This window comes from Hakea prostrata, chromosome 8 (genome assembly GCF_041222555.1).
Source record: "Hakea prostrata isolate BN-2017 chromosome 8, UWA_Hpros_2, whole genome shotgun sequence".
Classification (NCBI taxonomy): domain Eukaryota; kingdom Viridiplantae; phylum Streptophyta; class Magnoliopsida; order Proteales; family Proteaceae; genus Hakea; species Hakea prostrata.
Genome location: NC_142607.1, coordinates 10759033 through 10780367, shown reverse-complemented (window position 1 = coordinate 10780367; position 21335 = coordinate 10759033). Strand labels below are relative to the sequence as shown.

The window sequence follows — 21335 nt, the reverse complement described above, 5'->3', positions numbered from 1 at the left end:
TTGATTCATTTTTGTTTCCATTTGTTTCCACTAGAAACAAATTATTTTCCTTTTTGTTCAAATTCTTAAAAAATCTTGTGGTGATTAGGTTGCCAATGCAAAACATGAGGCCTCTAATCTATCCATGATTTGGAGCCTATATTTTGATAAGTATCCTCTGTGCACATATATGCCAAATAACTTGCTGAGAAAGTAAAAAAGCTAAAAGATTATTATGAACTTTTTAAATTTAAAATCAAACTTTAAATCACAGCCTGTTATTTAGTATAAAAAGTGCATTGTATTTGAGTTAATTTAAATGCATTAATTGAGGTGCTGAAATCTTTTTTCTTAATATCCTAGGGTTTTTTTAGTTTCCTATTTTTGGTAAATATGCCAGGTTTCAAACTTCATTTTGACACGGAGATTAATGACTAACTACCCTTTTTGCCTGGTTGATAGAAGCTTCGACATTTAATTCAAAGTTTTTTGGAGAACGTAGCTAGCTGCACTGCCAGCAAGCAGCGTCATCGGAGTCATCAGCGTTTGATGACGAGGCTCTACACCTTCAAGAAACTTGCTGATCACGCTCTGGTTGGGTCCTCTGCAACTGTTACGCAATTGTCATTTTCGCAGTTGTTCATTCCTTAATCAATTACCTTTTTCGCCAATTTTAGAGGAAGAGAGCTCAGAGCTTAGAACGATTGATTTTTCGAACACAGACGGAGAGAGAGGAGTAGGAGGATGGAAGGATTAGCAGGAGAAGGCTTGAAAGTGGACAAATGGGGATACCAGGTGAGAACAACTTCGGATGCATGCATCTCAGCCATCAACACCTATTACCACCAGGTACCAATACAATTGTATCTCTTGTTTAGTCTCTTCCTTTCCTTTCCCACCCTAATTTTCAGAAATCAGTTTTGAATTTTGGTTTATTTTGGTGAATTGAAGGTTCTTTCCTATGGAAGAGAGCGAAGAGTGATTCTTGAAGCAGTGTCTCATGATCCAGACTGCGTTCTCGCCAACATTCTTGCTGCTCATTTCCTCTCAACCGGTGACCCATCTCGTCTTTCCTTTTATCTCGCCGCTGCTGAGTCCCGACTTGTAAGTTGTAACTCTTTTTCTCCTTCTGAGTTAGCTATTCTATTGTTTCCCTTCCTAATTGCCTTTTCAAATTACCCAGGAACAAGCTACCCCGTATGAGAAAGCGGTGTTTGAAGCCATTTCTTCTTTGATTGCCAAAGATAAGGACGACGATGCTGCTCTTGAGATGCACTCAAAGGTGTGCTGAATCTTAGTTTTTTTTTTTTTTTTTCCCCCCCCCCCCCTTTCTTGTGGGTTTTGATTTTTTATTTGTTTATGTTGCTTATAAAATATGAAGATGAGATTATGTGAGCTTATGGCTGAATCGGAATCCACATGTAGAGGAGGATGTACCAACTTCACATGATTTAGATCCTACAAACGCTAAGCCTTTAGTTTACTCAACGTCAAATTTTTTTTTTGGGTGGGGGGACCAAAATGTCAATGATCACTTTCTTTGAGGTTGTAAAGCCTCTTATTGGTGCAAACCGGATCACTTCTCAATTAATATTAAGACACAACCTCAATAGTAGAAAATGGTTGAATGATTTCATATGAGAGAACCTCAAATATATAGAGCATACATCCCATGCTGGTAGGTAATTATGAACAATAAAGGAAAGATATAAAAGATGGAAATACAATACAAGGAAATGTTTGTATGGAATATAATACATGGAAATGTTTGTATAGCAAATATTATACATGGAAATGTTTGTATGGAAAGAATTCGAATTGAAGGTGAGATGGTATGGAAAGAATTCGAATTGAAGGAATGATGAATGGAAGGAATTCAAATGGAAAGAATTCAAATGAGAAGAGCAAATAATATGGAAATAATTCAAATGAGAGGAGGGAATAATATGGAAAGAATTCAAATGAGAAACAATTAGGGAAAGGATGAAAATCATCCTTAGCATGCCTAATAATTAATCTCCAATATGAAATCATCCCAAAAATGTGAGGCTATAAGTGTTGTATGGACTCCAAAAGTTGTGCTCAGCACTGGACAAATAGAAAGAACAAGGTTGAAGTGGAGAAAACAAAGCTTTGTAGAGCCCCATATTGGTGCAGATGTGATTCCTTCCCAATAAACCTCCAAGATGAAACTACCCGCAAAATGTGAGGCTATCTAGCAGTGTTGCACTTGCTAACAAGGGCACCCAAGTGCTCCAAGGGCTGTGTTTGACACACTGGAAAACATAAAGAACAAGATTAAAGTGATTGCAACTTTAAAAGCAAAGCTTTGTAGAGCTTTGTATTGGTGAACTCGTGATTACTTGCTGGTAAACCTCCATGATGAAACTACCCCAAAATGTGAGATTGGTTCTGCACTTGTTCACTATGCCATTCAATTGCTCTAAGGATTCCAATCCAAAAGACTAAGACTGAAGTGAAGCAAACTTCAAAACAAAGCTTTGAAAATGGGTCTACCTTCTATTTATAGAGGTAAAAGGAATAGCTAAGGCACCGTTTGTTTGCTGGAATAGTGGTGAGGTGGGAAAAAGTTTGGAAAAACAAACTTTTCAAATTTTCAATGAAATCCCAAAAGTGTGGTTTATTTGGTTCGTGGGGTAGGAAAGTTGGCAGACAAGCTTCCTTAAATTAAGGAAGCTTATTTGGTGAAGTGGCATGCTAACTTTTCCACCCCATGCCTTTTCAAAACTTCACAAAATAGGTGAGATTTTGTGAAAAAGTGTGAAAAACAACAAAGTGGAATCCACATTTAACAATTTTCCACAAAATCCTTTTCATTTCCTTTCCTTCTCTCTCATCCCATTACATATGGGACTCACATGTTTTTTTTTCCCACCCCACTTTCGCAAACAAACGGTGCCTAAATGTTTTAAATGGAAACGATTGTTTCATTGTTCTGTTAGACCTAGGATTATGGGTTCAACCTTTAAGGCAAAAGTGTTCAAAATAATATGTTTTAAGACGCCTTTTGTATTCATAAACTGACCCTCTGTTTGTACTTTTCATCATCAAATTTGAGTTGGAAATGTTATCTGTGTAAACAGATCTGGTTGCACTTCTCTCCTGCTAGTTTGACAAAGATGCCTTGTGCTTTGTTTTTCTTATGTGGGACTCCTTAATCCAATCCTCACTTCTCAGCTTGAACCTTATAAGATTTCCTCCATATTCGACTTATATCTTATTTTTATGGGTTTCCACAAATGGTCATCTATCTTTACAGTTATGAATTCATTATCTCTTGCAAAGACATTTTCTTTTGACTGCTGTTTAATGTAGCTATTTAATTTTTTTTTTTTGTCTGTGATGTTTGGTGTTCCCAGCTGCTAAAACAGTTCCCAAGAGATCTGGCATCTCTGAAGAGGGCTCAAGTTCTATGCTTCTACATGGGTCAACCAGAAAAATCTTTGATTCTTGTTGAACAGGTTAATTTCCTTCTGGAACAAACGAATATCACATAGATTTCTCTCTCCTTTTTTTTAATTTAATTTAATTATTATTATTAAAGTAAAGAGGATCATCTGCAAATAATGCATGTCCTGCCAGCAGTTTCTGAAATGCTTTGTCAAAATAATATTATTCAGGAAAGTGAATATGTTCTACATTGATCATCTCCGAGGCTTTCAACGATTATTTGACTTCTGAATCTTGCTGGGGGTTAAGGGGTTACCATGGGTTAACAAATCTCATTTTTGCAAGTGAAACAGGTTCTGCCACAAAATAAACAAGAGAGCTACATATATGGCATGCTTGCCTTTCCTTTGTTAGAACTTGGCAGAATGGAAGATGCTGAGAAGGCAGCAAGGAAGGGCTTAGAGATCAACAAACAAGATCTATGGTCACAGCATAATGTGAGTCAAATTGTTTCCAGCTTCTTGAATGAATATATGTTACTGCATTCTTTGACATGATTTTACCTCTCTCATGATGTTGTTTATTTGTTCAAGAGCAGATTCTGCTTGCCTATATTGTATTATTATCAATTCGACTGCTGTAGCTCATGGATTTTGGTCTGTCGAGTTACCTCCTGGATTAAATTTGGTTACTGAATATAATTGTTACCACCGAACAACAAGTAATCCTTATGTTTACTCTGTTGTATTTCTTTGATTGTATGAGAATTTGAGAAACAGGTTTATTTTACCCATTCATGCAGTACTGATATTTCGGTAGTTAGTGTTATGTTGTAATGTTAATGTCCTATCTGTGGACTTGGAAATCTATCATTGAAGTGCTGACAGACACGAGGAGAGTCCATATAGTTTGACCTTTGGATGTGGTTGCTGGTTTATCTTGAATTTTTGAATAAGTTTCATAACCAAGCTTCTGCCAACTACGCGACAACACATTCCCTGTTCTGTAGGATATCTTTATGCTGTTATGCTTTAAACTTTTAGCTTTTGTAATCTAAAATGGAGGGACCTACCACTCCCACTTCTTCCTCTCCCTGCAACTCTGTCCACACCCGATTCCTAGGTTGAATTTGCAATCCATGACTGATCCAAACTCAGGGACTAGGGAGGTTGGCATGGACAGCAGCAGAGAGATGTCTGAAGACATAGAGGTTCTTCTTAGAATGTGCTTTGGAGTTCAGATTGGGGCAGTGCATGGTGTGGCAGGAAGAGTAAGAAAAGGAAATGAGGAGGGCAGTTTGGTTACTCTACATCGGATTAAGGGTTGTTTGGTCATTTAAAATTTGGGGCAACACCACTTCAATAAGTAACTGAAAATATTTAACAGGGTTTGATGGATTGGACAATAGTGTTAAAACATATGGTTTCAAGGGAAGTATCTGTATGTCTAAAATATGCAGGGTGGAACACATAGTTATGGCTAAACTCAAGGGAGGTCTGTGTAATCTACCCTATTTTCTAAACTGCGAATATGAACCTTACCATTTTATTGGTTAGAATATTAAAGATACAACCTCATTTTAGAAATGGACGACATACAATTTATGCTACTACTCCAAAGGTGGTAGGAATTTACTTCATCTGCAGTTTACAAGTACAAAATATTAGGTCCACTTCCATGAAGTTGGGAAAGCGTCACGAGAACTTTTCAACTATTTTGAGCATTTTAACACCATAGTTAAGGCTTGAAAGCATCATTGTAACCATTTCATATTTATATTCCTTGTGCTTGCAATAATGCTGGTAGATTCTTTTGCAGCTTTGTCATGTCTTACAGCAAGAATGTCATTTCAAGGAAGCAGTAGAGTTTATGGAAGAAAATTCGTCTTCATGGGGATCTTGTTCTTCATTCATGTACGGTAAATCTATTTCTATGGCATCAGAGTTTGTTTTGATTTTGGTCATTTAGTAATTTATTTAGCATCTGAGAAAGCTAAACAATATTTATTTTAAGGTTCACACACAATTGGTGGCATGTGGCTGTTTGTTACATGGAAGGCCATTCTCCAACTAGCAAAATCTTACAGATTTATGATGAGCGTATCTGGAATGAGTTGCAAAGAGCTGATGCTTTTCAAGAGGTATGTTACCAATAGCCCTCTTCACCACAACCATATTGCACACTTATTACATTCTACTCTCATGCATCCAGGTGTATCTGAATGCTCTAGGTTTGCTGTTGCGGATGGACATAAGGGGACAAATTGGTTTCTTTGGAGATCACTTAGACACCTTTGCAGGCCTTCTAATGGATCGGGTAAGACTACTTATATTAATTTCAGATATTCTAAGGTAAAGAAGTTGGTAAAGCTACATGGCAGAAAAAAAACATGATGCCCAATGATAGGCTTAACTGCAAATCTTTTCTTGATTGACAATTGGAAAAGTTTAGAGTGGAAAGGGATACCGGGGGAAATTGTTGCTGATGCACAGACTCTATCAGAATGACTTCTTTAGAGAGACTTCGGCTTTGCTGAATGAGTATTTGATCAATGTAGACTCTATCATAGTGACCTCTTTAGAGATTCTTTGGTTTTGCTGAATGGGTAGTTGATCTTCTGCTGTCAATTTGATGTATACCCACAAAAGCAATTATACAGGAGTAGTACATCGAGACCTTGATTTTGTAACCATAGAGTGAGCCACACATTTCAATTCAGTCCAATACTGACTGGAGACTGGAAACAACTTCTGTTCAGCAGTTGTTTTTTTTTTTTTATCTTGATAAAATAGAAACAATTCAGTCCACTCATTTACCTCCCATCACAGCCTTCCATATCCACCATTCATAACTAGTCACTCACATCAACATCAACATGGCAAATAAATAGTATAAACAAAATGAGAAGAGGCAGGCATAAGAGACAAGGGACAAGACGTATGTGGTTCATTGGTATGGCTATATCCATGGTGCATGCTTGGGCTTCAATCCGAATTTGGCTTAGGTACGTAGCACCTACCATAAGGAGCCCTCTTCTAGATTCTTGTTGCATCCCCTTGATTTGATATAGATTTAACAATTAAATGTCTGACTTTGATGCTCAATTAATGCCTAAAAACCAACTAAGACCTTTTTTCTCAAACATTTTTATAAAGAATCTTTAAAAAATATTAAAGGAAAAATTGTAAATATTGAATTTTGTGGTTTATACTCTCAACGAATTGTGTTCCTTAGTCTTTACCCAGCCCCATTTAGTTATAATAAGGATGGGCAGTTCTTGTCATGCTGAATCTTGCATTTTTTCTAGTACTTATATGCTTCTCCGCGATACAAGCATGACTTTGCATGAAGCAAGCATGTAGGGCCGTTCTTGAGTCATGTTCACATATGTTAGATTTTGTATGGAGCCTCTACTACTTCTCAATTCATAAAGGCACATCACTAACTAAATTGGGCTGGGTGATCTTTCTCTGTTAGAGCTCTCTCTTGTTTTCTGTCAGTTGGGAATATTTTCTTCTCAGAACTTGTATGGCCAAAAGGCCACTTAAATAGCCAAGGATTTTTTTAACCAAGTTAAGGTCACGTGTTACGGTGTTCTAAACCTGATGTCGAGAGTTTCCTGAGCAACCCAGCCACACCACATTGCTCAACAATAAAAAGTGCCTCCATAAGATAGGTGTTGTAATTCATGAAAGATTTACAATTGGAGGGCAAGGGAAAAAAATTCACCGTGTGTAAAGCTAGTGATTAATGAAAAATAAGGTGTTGGTAACAGGTGTTAGTGGGAAACAACACCTATCCTCTACTATGCCGCAACCTGAAATATTAAAATTTTATTTGTAAGTAGCTTGATCATCTCATTGAAAGATACAGTGTCTTCTGATCCAAGAACCTAGTAGGATCCACACTTAACCATTGAGTTCTTCCAGCTTGCATTGGCTGCATGTTGTGGTTTTCCTGTCAGATTTATCCATTGGCCTATTAATCTAAAGGGGAATTATTCCTGAGAGTGCTGACAACACATCAAGCACAAGCCTGTTCTTATCACATATTTGCCTTTACACTTAATGCAGCCTTTTCTAATAATTGTATGACTTTTGTGGGATTGACTAATATGCTTTTACCATAGTTTTGTTTAGTATTTCACTGTGTGCTAGTTACTATTGTAAGAATAATCAATTGATTTCTACCTTTCCTGGGTGACATGTTTTCATTCAATAGTCCAATTGGCATGTGGAATGGCTCCTTGATCTGTTGATACTCTGGGCGTTTGGTAGTGTGAAGGAAAGCGACAAAGCAGAGGATTTGCTAGATGGCATGAGATCCAGGTAATGAGGATAAAGCAAATGCTTTCTTATGATGTAACTTCAATATTCCATTGTAAGGTGACTAAGGTCATTCTTCTTTCTTCTTTTTCCCTTTTTTGTTTCTTTTATTTTATTTATTTTTATTCTTGTTTTTTTTTTTTTGGGGGGGGGGTGTTTGAGGGAAGGCGAGGCATGGCTCTGGCAGGGACTGGAGTAGAGTTGGACTTATAATGTCTTAAACGGTGCTGGTTCCAGTATGGCTCAACTGCACCTGGCCCCATCCAGTTGGCATCGTTTTATGTGGAGGGCGTAGGGTTGTTTTTTGCATTTTTGAAGGTGTCTTGATATCTAGATTTTCAATTTTTGGACCTTTGGATGCAGAATTCTCATTTTATCCCGAAAATAGTGAAAAATAGGCTGAATTAGCCTACTATTTCCATTAATTGAATGGCGGTTGGAATGTTCTCACTCTCTTCTTTTAAGCCTACACTGTTGAAGGATTTATTTTTTAAGTCAGAAAGTATTAAAATGAGGCAGTTGAAGGTCAATTCCTAGTTTTTACAATGCCAAAAGATTTTCCTGTGCCACTTTTATTTAATTTTTGTTGGTTTCCTTTCATGAATTTTATAGGTGTACTAGAAGATTGAGCCTCATGGTTTGGCTACAACTTCCTTCATGCTTTTGATCTAATATGAATAAAATAAGAATTCATATTATATTTGACTTATTTCAACTGACAGCTCACCTCCTCTTCCCCCTCCCCCCCCCCCCCCAAAAAAAAAATAAAATAAAAATAATAAAAGGATTTGTTCGATGAGCCAGAAGAAGCAGCTGTCAATGCAGAGAGCAATTAAGGTTTTCTTCGTTACTCTTCTGTCTATTGTTTCTCTTAAGCCTATCTTATGGAAATGTTCTTTACTTAACTAGCTGCCATTGTTTTATCTTACAAGTAGAGTCAACTAAAGCATAAAACGTTGAGTTATATGATGTCCTGCTGAATTGAATGGATTAGTGAGTAACGTTCTTAGTCAGTTTACAAGTAAAAAACTTTAGTACAGAAAAACAAAAAAATGATAGTAGCAAGTAGAAACAAGATGTGCAAAGAAAAGTTAAGGGGTGATCTGACTAAGTTGGCTTACTGAATTGTCTTTTTTTGAACAGTGATAAATTTGTTTTTGTGTGTTATAAGTTCTACCAGTAGTTTTGACTTATGCTCTTTACTTAGGCCGCATACTGCGATTCTTTGTGGCACATCGTTATTTTTAAAAGAAAAACCCAAACCGCTGTCCGGTGACTTCCTTTGTGGCGTCGTGTGGGAGCTCCTCTTTCACCCTTCCTTCTCCCTTCACTCTTTTAACATTTTTCTGCCCACTTTTTCCTTCTTTTGTTCCCCCTTTTCTTCTGCCTGTTCTGTCTTTTTTTGCTGTTTCCCCAACTAGCCACTGTTGTTTTATCTTACAAGTAGAGTCATCTAAAGCATAAAACGTGGAGTTATCTGATTTCCTGCTTAACTGATTAGCGAGTAAAGTTCTTAGTCAGTTTACAAGTAAAAAAACTGAAGTTCAGAAAGAATTTTTTTTTTATAGCAAGTAGAACCAAGATGTGCAAAGAAAAGTTGAGGGGTGATCTGACTAAGTTGGCTTTCTGAGTTATCTTTTTTTGAACAGTGATAATTTTGTTTTTGTCTGTTGTCAGGAAGTTCTTCCAGTATTTTTGATTTCTATATTTTATGGCGCGTCTTCTATTCTGCTAAATTTTTTGTGCTTTAAGGAGCATTCTTGTAAATACAGACCAAGTTTTCTTGAGTCTTTGTGGTTTGATCCAGTGTTACCATTTCAATTCATTAATTATATGTATGTGTTCCTCTCAATAAATCATTGTGTGACTTTACATGCATAATCATTTCTTAAAATTTGCAATTTTCTTTATGTGATGATCTTGCTTAGCAACTTCCCCTTTCAGCATAACAATTGGCTGTTAATTTCTAAATTTACTTGATGGCATTTCATGCTAAAGTTCATAAATGAATTCTTGTAGGCATCATTTGTTTGCTAGATAAAAAAGAGTGGGAAAAGTAAACATGTAGGACCTACATGTAGTGGGGTGGGGAGTAGAAATAGAAATGAAAGAACTTTGTGGAAAAGTTGCAAGTGTGAGTTCCACATTTATCATATCTCTCTACTAATTTAGCGGGACTTTAAAAGAGGTGGGGTGGGAAAAATAGGGTGTCATGTCAGTAGACGGGGTTCCTTAAATCAAGAAAACTTGTCTGCTGACTTTCCCACCCCATTGAACCAAACAAGTCATGGTTTGAAATTTTGTGGAAAAGTTTACTTTTTCCATCCTTTTCCCACCCTACTTCAAATTCTTTTTAAACAAACGATGCCATAGTCCTTGTAGGTACTTATATCCTAGATATCTAAGATATGTAACATGTGATTCTTTTTAACAAATGTTAAGTTTTCATTTAATGAGCAAAAATCCTTTTAGATAGAAGTTTGTATAAACTGTTTAAGCCTGAATCTTATTTCCTTTAATATTCAGCTTGCTGAGGCCTTGTATTCATATGGGAGGGGTGATTATGAACATGCATTTCAATTGCTTGCTCCAGATTTTAATGCAATCGAATTTAAGGTACTTCTCTTGGATTAGTCTGAGACTTTTCCATTTTTTTTTCTGGGATGGGCATTAGAGAATTGAGTTGTCTCTTTTTCCTATGCAAGATGATTGGGGCATCCGATGAACAACTTGAGGTTTTCAATGAAGTCTGGTACAGCATTCTGTTGAATTCTGGGCGTGCTGAGAAAGGTATTCCCGTTGTTTCTTGTATTGCTGAAACTTATCCCCAGGTTTTCTGTATTTATATGGTACTTGTAATGCAGCAATTGAAGAAATTGAGAAGGCGATAAAGCAGAGGGAAGGGGTTCCTTTCTTATGGCGCTTGCTGGTACGTCTCTCACATTCAATGCATCATTGTTGTAATCAGTAACTATAAATCCTTTGGAATTTAGTTATGAAAATTCACTTTCACTTTTCATTCAAATCTGTTGGATGTGAGGAGTAAAATAAACATTACATCTAAAATGTATCATGACTAATATGACAGGAAAAAAAACCTAGAACCCTTGCAGACTTCCTAGGGAGCTGCTTGGAAACTAGTTTATATTCAGAAACATATGTATATTTTCCATCTCATGCATGATATGTATTTGTGTGGTTTGTCCAGGAGAGAGGTTATACAATGGCAAACAGGGTGGATGCTGTCCATGCATCAGAGAAGGCCAAGGCATTAGAAGCAGCATATTTTGAACAACTGGTATGGTCTGAGAGGAGACCTGGCAGAGCTGATGTTTATTCATCCATTTCTCCAGTTATGTAAAAGTAGATTGTTATAAAAACCATCTGATATACCCTTGCTCAGTCGCCTGTGTTTTAGTTCATAAGAAATGAACTATATAGAGATTGATCACTAAATAAAGGATGGGGAAATAAACTACGTTAAATAAATAAATGTTCTTGCTTGATTTGTGATTTTAGCCATTTCATTCTCGGTCAAAATTTGCAGAGTTGAGAGGGAATCACACACTCATTTTTTTTGTGTGGAAATTTCAGCGCCATCCCTAAGTTACCCCCTAAAATTGATGTCGCCCTCTAAGTTATTCAATTTATCAATTAGACCCCCTATAGAAGAAAAATACATCAGTGACACCTCCTGTTGTTAGGAAATCAATGTTAAGTGCTGATGTGAGCAGGTTAAATTTTTTAAAGAAACAAGAACACCTTTGAACGAAAGACTCGAAGCTCTATTCATCTTTTTCTTCCTCTATTGTCTTCAATCACTCTTCTTTGCATTTTTCTGATTTCTATTCTTCATGATTATTTTTTTATTTCCTTTCTCCTTTGCCATCTTCTTCTCATAAAATGTGGGGTAATATTGAAAATGGATAAGTAAAAATTAATTGAGATTAATGATGTTAGTAACACGAGGTCTAATTGATAAATTGGATAATTTAGTGTTGGCATTGGAAATCTTCCTCCGCACCCCTTTTTTATTCTTTTTTGTTTATGGGGGGTGAGTCCGGATCCTCACCCCGTCGGGAGCACACAGATGCTCCCCGACAGCTTTTCAACCACACAAATACGTGGGGCCCATAGGTGAAAAATACTTTTTGAAAAGATTAAAAAAAAACTTTAAATTTTCACATGTGAGCCCTAGGTGTTTGTGTGGTTGGGAAGCCGTTGAGGAGCAGTTTATGCTCCCCCGACGGGGTGAGGATTCGGACTCGTTTTAGAATGACATACTAAATGACACAAAAATGGTTTTGGACGTCAAATAAATAGTATTAAAATAGATAGCGTTAAAATGAAAATCAATAGGGTAAATGTTAGTTTTTTTTTTTATTTTTTATAAGTAGGGTAAATGATAGTTACCTTTCTCTTGTTGGTTAAATGACATTTAGACCTCCACTTAATATGCTAATGACATTTAAACCCCATTTTACATTAAAAGTTTACAAATCCTTCTACTGTTAACTTTCTCAATCAAGTGATAACTTTTTGGTTAAATATTCTTTTAAAACTCCAAAATACCTCTAACTGATATGATATTCTAGTCTAAACCCAAATCACCCTGAGATACTATAGAAGTTAAAACCTTAGGATACCCTTATTCAATTTAATAGCTAAAGCCCCAAATACCCATTGAGTGTGTTTCCGACTTTTTGGCCTGTGTGGGGGCAGCGACCTTGGAGCCTATGTCACTTTGGCAAAAATCGAACAAAAATTGGTGAAAAACGAATGAATTTCTCTTATATATGGCAAATTTGGTGATATATATTGCCGACATATTGGGAAGTCATGTCACCCCCCAGCGATAGGGCGATATATCGCCCTGTGACACTTTGTTCCTTGGTATCTACATACTTGTATATGTCAATACCCTCTGTTTGTACTCTGAACTGTCAGATTCAAACTAAATTATGCGAAAAGTTGCAAATAAATATCTCCTTTTTAAGTCTGTTTTTTATTCACATCAAATTCAAAACACATTTCAAACTTTCATGAAAGACTTTTTTTCTGCCAAAAGTTTGAAATTTATGCTTACGTCTTCTGCTCCCGAAATGCAATTCTTATTTGCCTTTCATCCAATTCTCCAAATAAGCATTTCATAACCAGAGAGGAAGTCTCAGGTATTTCACCCTTCTTCTCTCTTTCTCTAATTTATTGCCGTATAATGATCTACTTGAAAGATTTTCTTTAAAAATCTTTAAATGCAACGTAGGATTTTATTATTTTTTATTATAATCTTCATATTAATTTAGAAAATCGGTTGTTCATATTTAGGGTTTTTCTTTTTTGGTTTATAAACTTGGATTAAACTCTATGCTTTTCTCTGTGTTGGTAAGATTTTCAGAAGTATAAGTTTTGTTTTTTTGGGTCGAAGAAATAAAAATTTTGAAAATTACATAATCGAACCCTTCAACTGGCTTTCTACCATTACCCAAAAAAAAAAAAAAAGACTCCGCCACCACCGGCGATGCTGGAAGTTCGGGGGATTTTGCTAAAATGACTCATGGAAATCGGGAGTGGCCAAGCGGAAAGGGAAAAGAAAACCTGATATTGTGAAAGATGACTTCAAATCAAAACCCTACCCCAAGTTCTATACAGTTTCAACTGAAGGGAGTAGGAATGGAAGAAAACTTCAAGAAACGCTCGCCAATTTCCAGAGGATGAAACACAAATCTGGACATGAATGTTAGATTTCTTCTTTGATAGGTCCTAGGTCATCATTGTTCTGTACTTCCATCCTTGGTTCTAGTTATTTGATTTTTTATTTGGATTCCTTTTTCAGGAGTTAGGTTCTTCCAGCATCGCCGTCGTCGAGTGATTTTGTCGCCAGTGATGGTGGCAGTCTAAACAGACAGCTCTAGGGCCGGTGAGTCGACCGTTGAAGGGTTTGATTATGTAAATTTAAAAACTTTTATTCCAAAAATGTTAAAACAGAAAAATTTTGTATTTACGTCAATCCCCTTTTTAAGTGTTTTTTTTCCCTTCTTCTTTTTTCTTCAAATTCAAAACACATTTCAAAATTTTAATGAAAGACTTTCTCTCCGCCAAAAGTTTGAATTTCTGCGTATGTCTTCCGCTTCCATAATGCAGCTCTGCCGAGTAGCATTTCATATCCAGAGAAGAAGTCTTAGGTATTTCACTTTTCTTCTCTCTTTCCTCTAATTTATTGCCATGTGTTATAATCTGCATGAAAGATTTTCTTTAAGCATCTTCTATTAAATGCAACGTTAATTCTTACTGTAATGTTGATATTAATATAAAATATCGGTTGTTCATATTTAGAGTTTTGTTTTTGGTTTATAAACTTGGATTAACTCTATGCTTTTTCTTTGTTAAGAAAATGAGAATTGTTAGTTTAGTAGATGATTGGTTTTTTATGGAATGAAGGTAACTTTGGTAAAAATAACGAAAAAATGGTGGTGTTACAATCTACAAAATTTCTTTCTATTTGCATCATTCGTAATATAATTGGATAATGCCGATGGAAGGGCTTTAGGATGGAAACGGACCTAATTAGTATATTTAAAAAATCCAACTAAGAAGTTAGCGCAAGAGTTTAACTGAAGTTTAACTCATGAATACGATCATCAAAAGTGTACTCTTTTCATATTCAAAGATTTATATGACTAAGTTTAAAACATACCAAGAAACCCTAAAATTCCCCTTTAGCATTTGTATGACCATATTTAAATCAGATTTTATCTGAACATAATCCGTCTCTTTTGTATGCGAATAAATTTTTTTTTGTGATGTAGAACTTGTGAATGCATAATCAATTTGCTTATGAATGTGAATTTGTTAATAAAGATTTTTATCATTTGAATGATTAATTTTTGTGACTGTTGCTTTTGGAATTTCAGAATGTATTGGGTACCATTTTCATTCTAGAAGACTAGTTCTTTTGTTAAACCATCTTTACATGTATTTACATGTACTTTTGCTGATCAGATATTATTCTTTATTTGAAAATGAGTGTTTGATAAACCCATTCAGAAAATATTTGATCATGTAATGCTGACGTATTGCGTAATCCACCATCCAATCCACATTCTTGAAAACCCAAGGAAGAGGAAGTGCTCAAGAAAAGGCTACTCTGCAAATCAAGCTTCCACACTATAAAGCCAGCATTTGGCAAATTGCATTTGATGTAAAATCTCATGAGCTATGCAAAATATCATCAGAAATCAGCCAAGAATGGTAGATGTTCTTGATAAAGACTAATGAGTGAGTTGCTAATAGGGTTAAGACGATTTTTTGCAACAACATTGTAGAAAATCAATGCAAGCTAATAGGTCTAAAATGGATTATTTCGATCTTGTGCTAACTTAGGCAATGCTAATGATGGATATTCTATCACATACCCATGTACCCAACTATATACCAATTGCACTGGTAGAACTTACAAGGCATGCCATCAAACTCATGGAGCCTTGTATGCTCCAGTTGGAAGTTGGACATGGCATTGGCATTCATGATTTCTTCTGAAGAGAAGGAAGAGAAAGAGATGCTAGGTGCTACCAGTTCTAGTTCATTGCAATTGTTGGGTCATCAAAAGATGATAACCAATGAATCTTATTTATCATTTATAAACAACGTATGAATGATGGTTGCAGATAATTGGCAAAACTGTGATATATATGAAAAAGTATATATATCATCTGAACTCAGTGATTGAAGAGCTGGGAAATCAATTAAGAAGCGAAAGAAGTAAGAAAAAATGACATTTATATTTGGATACAAAGACAGTATAACCTTCCTCTCCTATTGTACTTCGATTGCTTCTTAAAATTATTTGAAAGCAGTGCTGAAACTGGAACCATGCAGCCATGCATTTCAGTTCATTAACGTGCTCATTCGTTGAGTTGTGTCCTTTAATGTATCCTTCAATGAATCTTCCGAGCTGCTGCTCGGTTCAATCATTTAAAAAAAAAAATGAACATCAGTTCTAAGAAACTCATATATTCCTTAGAAAGATCTAAATAATAATAATAAATAAATGAAAAACCAATCTTTTCAGTTTTTACCTGGATTCATAAGCTTCTTTGGAATCAATATATGATGATTGCCTATCATCCATTGTATCAAAAAATGCAGGAATTCCATTATAATCTCGTGGTACTTCTGTCAATTCTTGTTGGAAAGGAAAAGATAGAAATGTAGATTGATTTGGTGCTGCTGAATTAACACCAAAGTTGGATGCATAAGGATTTTGATTTTGAATCCATAAAGGGTTCACTACGTTTTCTTTAGAATCCAAGTAAGCATTAGGATTATTGGAAACATTGTTTCCATGGGTGGGATCCAGAGAAATTCCGGCATTGAAATTCTGATCATACGAATGATGGTAGAAAGGTATAGAATTGCTTGATGTGGGCGAAGTAGCCATGCCCAATTGTAACTGGGCAGATGGTGATTGGTGAGGTGATGAGGAAGAGGAAAGGAGATGGTTTTGCTGATGCTGATGTCGATATATGACAATCTGTTGATTGATGGCGTTGAGCTCGTGTTGAATCTGCTCAATCTGGAACCTTAGTTGACAGATGTAACCATAACAGCCATGGACAGGAAACTTCTCACGCATGAGAGCTTGAAACTTGATGGAATACATAGCATCGTTCTTCTCATTCGGCTTGAGTTGCTTCAAGATCTTGACGATATTACTTACACCAAACAGTCTGTGTGCATTCTCAAACACTCTGGGTTTGTCAGGGGGGAAGTATGGTGCAAGAGCACAATCTGCCGTGCATTTTCTTCTCTGGTATTTGCATGCAGCACAGGCTTGGCTGGTGCCACCCTTCACGGTCATCTTCTGTGAAGAATCCGATGAATCGATTAGATTTGGTTGAAACAAAACATCGAATAGGTGGAGGACATGGAAATTGATGTCAATGCAGGGCTAAAAAATGATGGAGATTGAAGAGGGAGAGATAGATAGATCAGATTTCATGGTTGGCAAATTAGGATGGGAATATGAGAAGAACTGAAAGCTGTAGCCTAAATGGAAATGGCAGATTGATCAGAAGAGGTGTGATTGTTACCGAATTTACTGGAAGATGAGGAAGACTGAGTAAAAAAAAAAAAAAATAAAAAAAGAAAAAGAAAAAGATAATCAAAAATGGAAAAACCGAATTTAGTGGGGGTGGTGGTTTTCAGTTTTGCAAGTGATTGAAACGAGTAGGGTCGTTAAGACAGATGTTGGAAGATGGTGGAGTCTATAAACACTGTGTGCCATCACCTCATCCCATTCTGATCATGGCTTCATGTGTGGAGCTTCCTTTAATCTATTTCCTTAACCACCACCAACCCATTACATATTTAAATCAAGGAAATCAATAATAATAAAAAATAAAAAAAATCATCATTATCATTGTTCTTAAATTTAAATTTGGATTATATCAAAAACAGTTCTCTGAAGGAAGTCATCATTATCACTTTTTGAATTTATATATGTTTTGTTATAGAATTTTCTAAGGTTTGGAATGAAGTTTTGATGATATGAAATAATTAATCTTGGATTTAAAACCATTGTAACAGTATCTAACATTGGCTCTCCTCTCTACCCAAAGAATTTATGAAGCTCTTTTTGATACCATCTAAATCAATGATTATTTATTTGAAAATAAAGCTTACGATATTTTGACCTATAATCATAAATAGATGTATTTGATATAATTTTTTTATCATATCTACCATGATTAGACTAGATGCTAGTCTTTTGAGTGTAACCTCAATGTTGGCACATTTCGATTCAACGATTTTGGGTGAGGCTTTATATCTTCGTTGTGTTGTTTTGAAATGCAATCCAATTGGGTTTTTTGTGGGTATGCGTTCAATCTAATAATCGCTCATGCATTGACTATCATTAGCAACAAACAAGGAAGCTTTCTATTAGGGTCTAGGGTGTCTTGGTGGATGTTAGAAGTATGTTAGGGAGACTTGAGCATGAACTTTTTTTCTTTTATTCCACGGGCATTAAATACTTCAGCGGATGCTTGGAGGGCTTTGTCCATACCCAGTATAATGGATTGGCCACTTTCCATTACTTGGCTTGGTGACTTTATTCAAGCTAGGTGTATAACTTGGTAGTTCTAATATAATTTCATTTTACAAAAATTAATATAAAAATAATTTAAACATAAATAAATCAAGAGCTAACTATAGTCAAGAGAATTTTTCCAAATAATTTCAAATAAACTACAAGTCACAAGTTAGGAGTTAGAAAAGCAAAAAAAGAAACTCCGTCTAAGCTTTCCTCTTTGTAGACTTCATAAATGATATTTTTATTTTATAAAATTTGTAAAACTCAATTTGAAAAGGAAACCAACGGATTTTATGGAAATTATAAATCACAACTTAAGAAAAAGAAATTGAATAAAATCACTTTGAACTTTTCCATTTTAAAAGTTTTTTTTTTAACGAGAATTTTTTTTTTAGCAATATCAAAGAAATTATAAATTGTTATAAACAACATTTATTTATGAATGTCCATTACCCTCAAAGAGATTGTACATCCAATTGAATATCTCAACTACTTTAGGATGCAATCTTGGTAATTCACATTCTTATATTATTGAATATCACAGCCATTTCATTACACAATGTTGACAGTCAATATTTTTATTCTATGAACATTCTATCTTGGGCGATAATCTATCATTCCATATCAAGATTATATTATTATGTGTGAGAATCATATATTGTATTTCTTTATAGACTCTGATATTACCATATTAGAAAAGATGCTAGTTCCATTATAAATATATAATGATTAATTCAATAGAAAGAGTTGAACTCATCTTGTCTTTCTTCTTTGATATTCAATATATCTTATGTATTTTATAACACGTTATCAGTACCATTCCACTCGAAGTAATTGTGCACGATTCCACTCAAAGTATTGCATTTTGTGAAGAAAGACGAGAAGCTATATATCATTATGTTTTGTATTCCGAGGTGAAAAGAATGATCGACCTCCCTATGCGTTTCTGTAAACAATGGATGAGTCTGCCTTGTCCATCTTGTAAAGTAAGTGCATAGTGATAAAAATGTATGTGTTTTATTGAATCTAAGAATCAAACAAATAATAAGATATTAGGTTGCCTTAACGATTGTGGTTTTTTATTAACCAATTTAAACATAATGGTTTTATTTATTGTATATAGTGGTTGCTAGTTTTGCACCACAAATATTATTAAATGCACCTGAAGTTGTAAGATTTGAAACTGTAAATTAGTACAATTCTATGGCTGCATTTGAAGTTGTAAAATTTAAAACTGTAAATGAATACAGTTCTACAGTTTTTAAAATTAGTTCTCAATTGAAATTATGAGGAGAAAATATAATTGATGAGGACTTACTAGAAAGAAAAATATTTTTCAACTTTTCATGCTTCATATGTGCTATTATAATAGTAATATCATGAAAAAGAGTTTTAAGAAATACTTTGAATGATATCATGCCTATTTATGACTGAGTAAAATAACGGACTATTAATGAAAAATCATGAAGCTCGTCTTATTGGTTGTGCCCATCCTCTGAAATGAAATGCAACAATACATGATAACCTGAAAAAAAGTAAAATTATAATTATGGTCATGACTGTAGAAGAGGACGAGACAAAAGATGGAATAATTACCATCATTTGATGGAAATAAATAAGATAATAATAAGGATTCTCAATATAACTTTCCAAGGAATGAAGATAATATTTGTTATCGATGTGGTGTGAAACCATTAGGCATGTATCTGTTGTAATCCATAATATTTCATTAATCTTTGTCAAACTTTAATTAAATAAATAAAAATAATGTGGAAATAAATTAGATTTTCAAAAATTATGATACCTTGATCAAATTAGATATCACCTCTTTTGTTTGGTTTTACTTTAAAAAAATCTCTTTCGTTTCCTACCCATACACCACCATAGATGAGGGTTTCTCTAATGGATTGCTAGAGAAGCAACTCTACTTAGAACACAACAATGATGGCATTCTTAAAGATTTCGGTGCACAAGTTCACTTATTCTTCAATCTTCACTGGTTCATTGTTTCTTATGTATAGTTGCTTATATTTTACTTGCCGTTCATCCATTACATAGAAATTTATCGGTGTCCATTGTTCACCATGTGCATTCAAGGAAAAATGTTGTATTCTATGCATGCCACGAACCCAAAGAGGAAGCGTTGAGTATATAAACAAAAGGAGAGAGAACGACGATCAGAAGAACTATAGTACCTATGAGGGCTATAAGAAAACGAAACTGTTCTTTCCATCCAATAATTTAATTTTAGGTTTTTCAATTAAATTGGTGGATTGTTTTAAAGAATGACTCGACTACTTATTAGTAAGTCACATTTTCCTTTTAGAGTTTTAAATCCATGTAGTTCTTCACTGAAAGATATTATATCTTCTCTGATTTATTTAATATCTTAATTTTCAACTTTAGATCGATGTCAATATATGATATCTTTATTAATGTCAAATAACAAACGAATATTGTCATTTAGGCTTTATTTGTTCGTGTGATATTTATAAGATTTGTAGTTGTTTATTTACTTAATTCGTATTTAAAACCGTTAGTCACACATTTTGATTGTAAAAGCAGTGCTTTACAATTCTATATCATTAGGAGTTGATCATATTGCATTTTATGACTCATTTTCTTGAGGTCTACCAATTTAATTATTTTTTATTTATTTTTTTAGTCTATCTAGTTTGAATAGTTTTGTTTTTATTAGTTTAGCATGATCTTTCATCTTCGCCTAATTTTCTGGTAGGAAATGTTTGGTTGGAAATTTAGAGCATTTTATTAATTATTTGAAATATTGTAAAAACCTTATGATCAAATTGTTTTATTTAAGTGAGTGCTCAATAACACATATCTTTCATTCCCCCATCCATTCACTACTACATGAGCTCACTCTCATTTCTACCACGCTCTCATTTTTGAGAATAACGAAGTGAATGACTTTTTGGTGATAAGGGTTTCTCTAACGGGTCACCAAAGATGAATGTCGTAAAAAAAGTAGCTTAGCTTAGAGCAAGGCATTAGCAAGAAAGTTCTTGTAGATTTCACTGTAAATGTTAACTTCTTCTCTTTAAATCTTCACTAATTCATTGTTTCTTATGTATTGTCATCTTCCAGATTCTGAATGCTTACTTAAGTTTTCATTGCTTGGATCATTTTGCTTCAATGAAACAGCTAGGTTAAGGTTCCAAATTTGGAACTAAGGATAGGGGTGTCAATTTTCAACCCAAACCGTTTAAACCAGACCGAACCAGCCTGTTATAGCCCGAACCGGCCCGAACCGATCTTTAATGGGCCGTAATTGGTCTTATGGGTCCCTCAGCCCGAAGGCGTTTCGTGGTCATTTAGCCGGCTTAAAATGACATGGTCAGACCTCGTTAGTCTTTACATAAATAAAAATAAAATATTAAATGTAATTAAATTTTGTTTGGAATTGTTTAAATGTAATTAATGATCCATGAATTTCAGTGTTTGAGACGTTGAGACTTGAGTTTGAGTAGTTGAGAGTTGCTTAAGTTTTAAGTTTTAACTTTTTAATTTTC

The 21335-nt window shown here is 34.8% G+C and overlaps 2 protein-coding genes across 2 annotated transcripts; one reads left to right on the top strand and one right to left on the bottom strand.

Moving 5' to 3' along the window:
• Window positions 1-409: 409 nt before the first annotated feature.
• LOC149006836 (Tetratricopeptide repeat (TPR)-like superfamily protein) lies at window positions 410-11259 on the top strand. Its single transcript, XM_089165740.1, has 15 exons — window positions 410-573; window positions 657-828; window positions 931-1083; window positions 1163-1261; window positions 3360-3461; window positions 3744-3887; window positions 5209-5303; window positions 5404-5530; window positions 5602-5706; window positions 7612-7718; window positions 8501-8552; window positions 10242-10331; window positions 10421-10505; window positions 10580-10644; window positions 10924-11259. The coding sequence occupies exons 2-15, from the start codon at window positions 724-726 to the stop codon at window positions 11074-11076; spliced, it is 1482 nt and encodes a 493-aa protein (XP_089021866.1). The 5' UTR covers window positions 410-573; window positions 657-723; the 3' UTR covers window positions 11077-11259.
• Window positions 11260-15571: 4312 nt separating this feature from the next.
• LOC149006835 (protein ASYMMETRIC LEAVES 2-like) lies at window positions 15572-16580 on the bottom strand. The gene is made up of 2 exons (XM_089167496.1): window positions 15791-16580; window positions 15572-15669 (listed from the first exon to the last, which is right to left on the bottom strand). Exons 1-2 carry the CDS (start codon window positions 16570-16572, stop codon window positions 15600-15602), a joined length of 852 nt encoding a protein of 283 aa, XP_089023622.1. The 5' UTR covers window positions 16573-16580; the 3' UTR covers window positions 15572-15599.
• Window positions 16581-21335: the final 4755 nt, after the last annotated feature.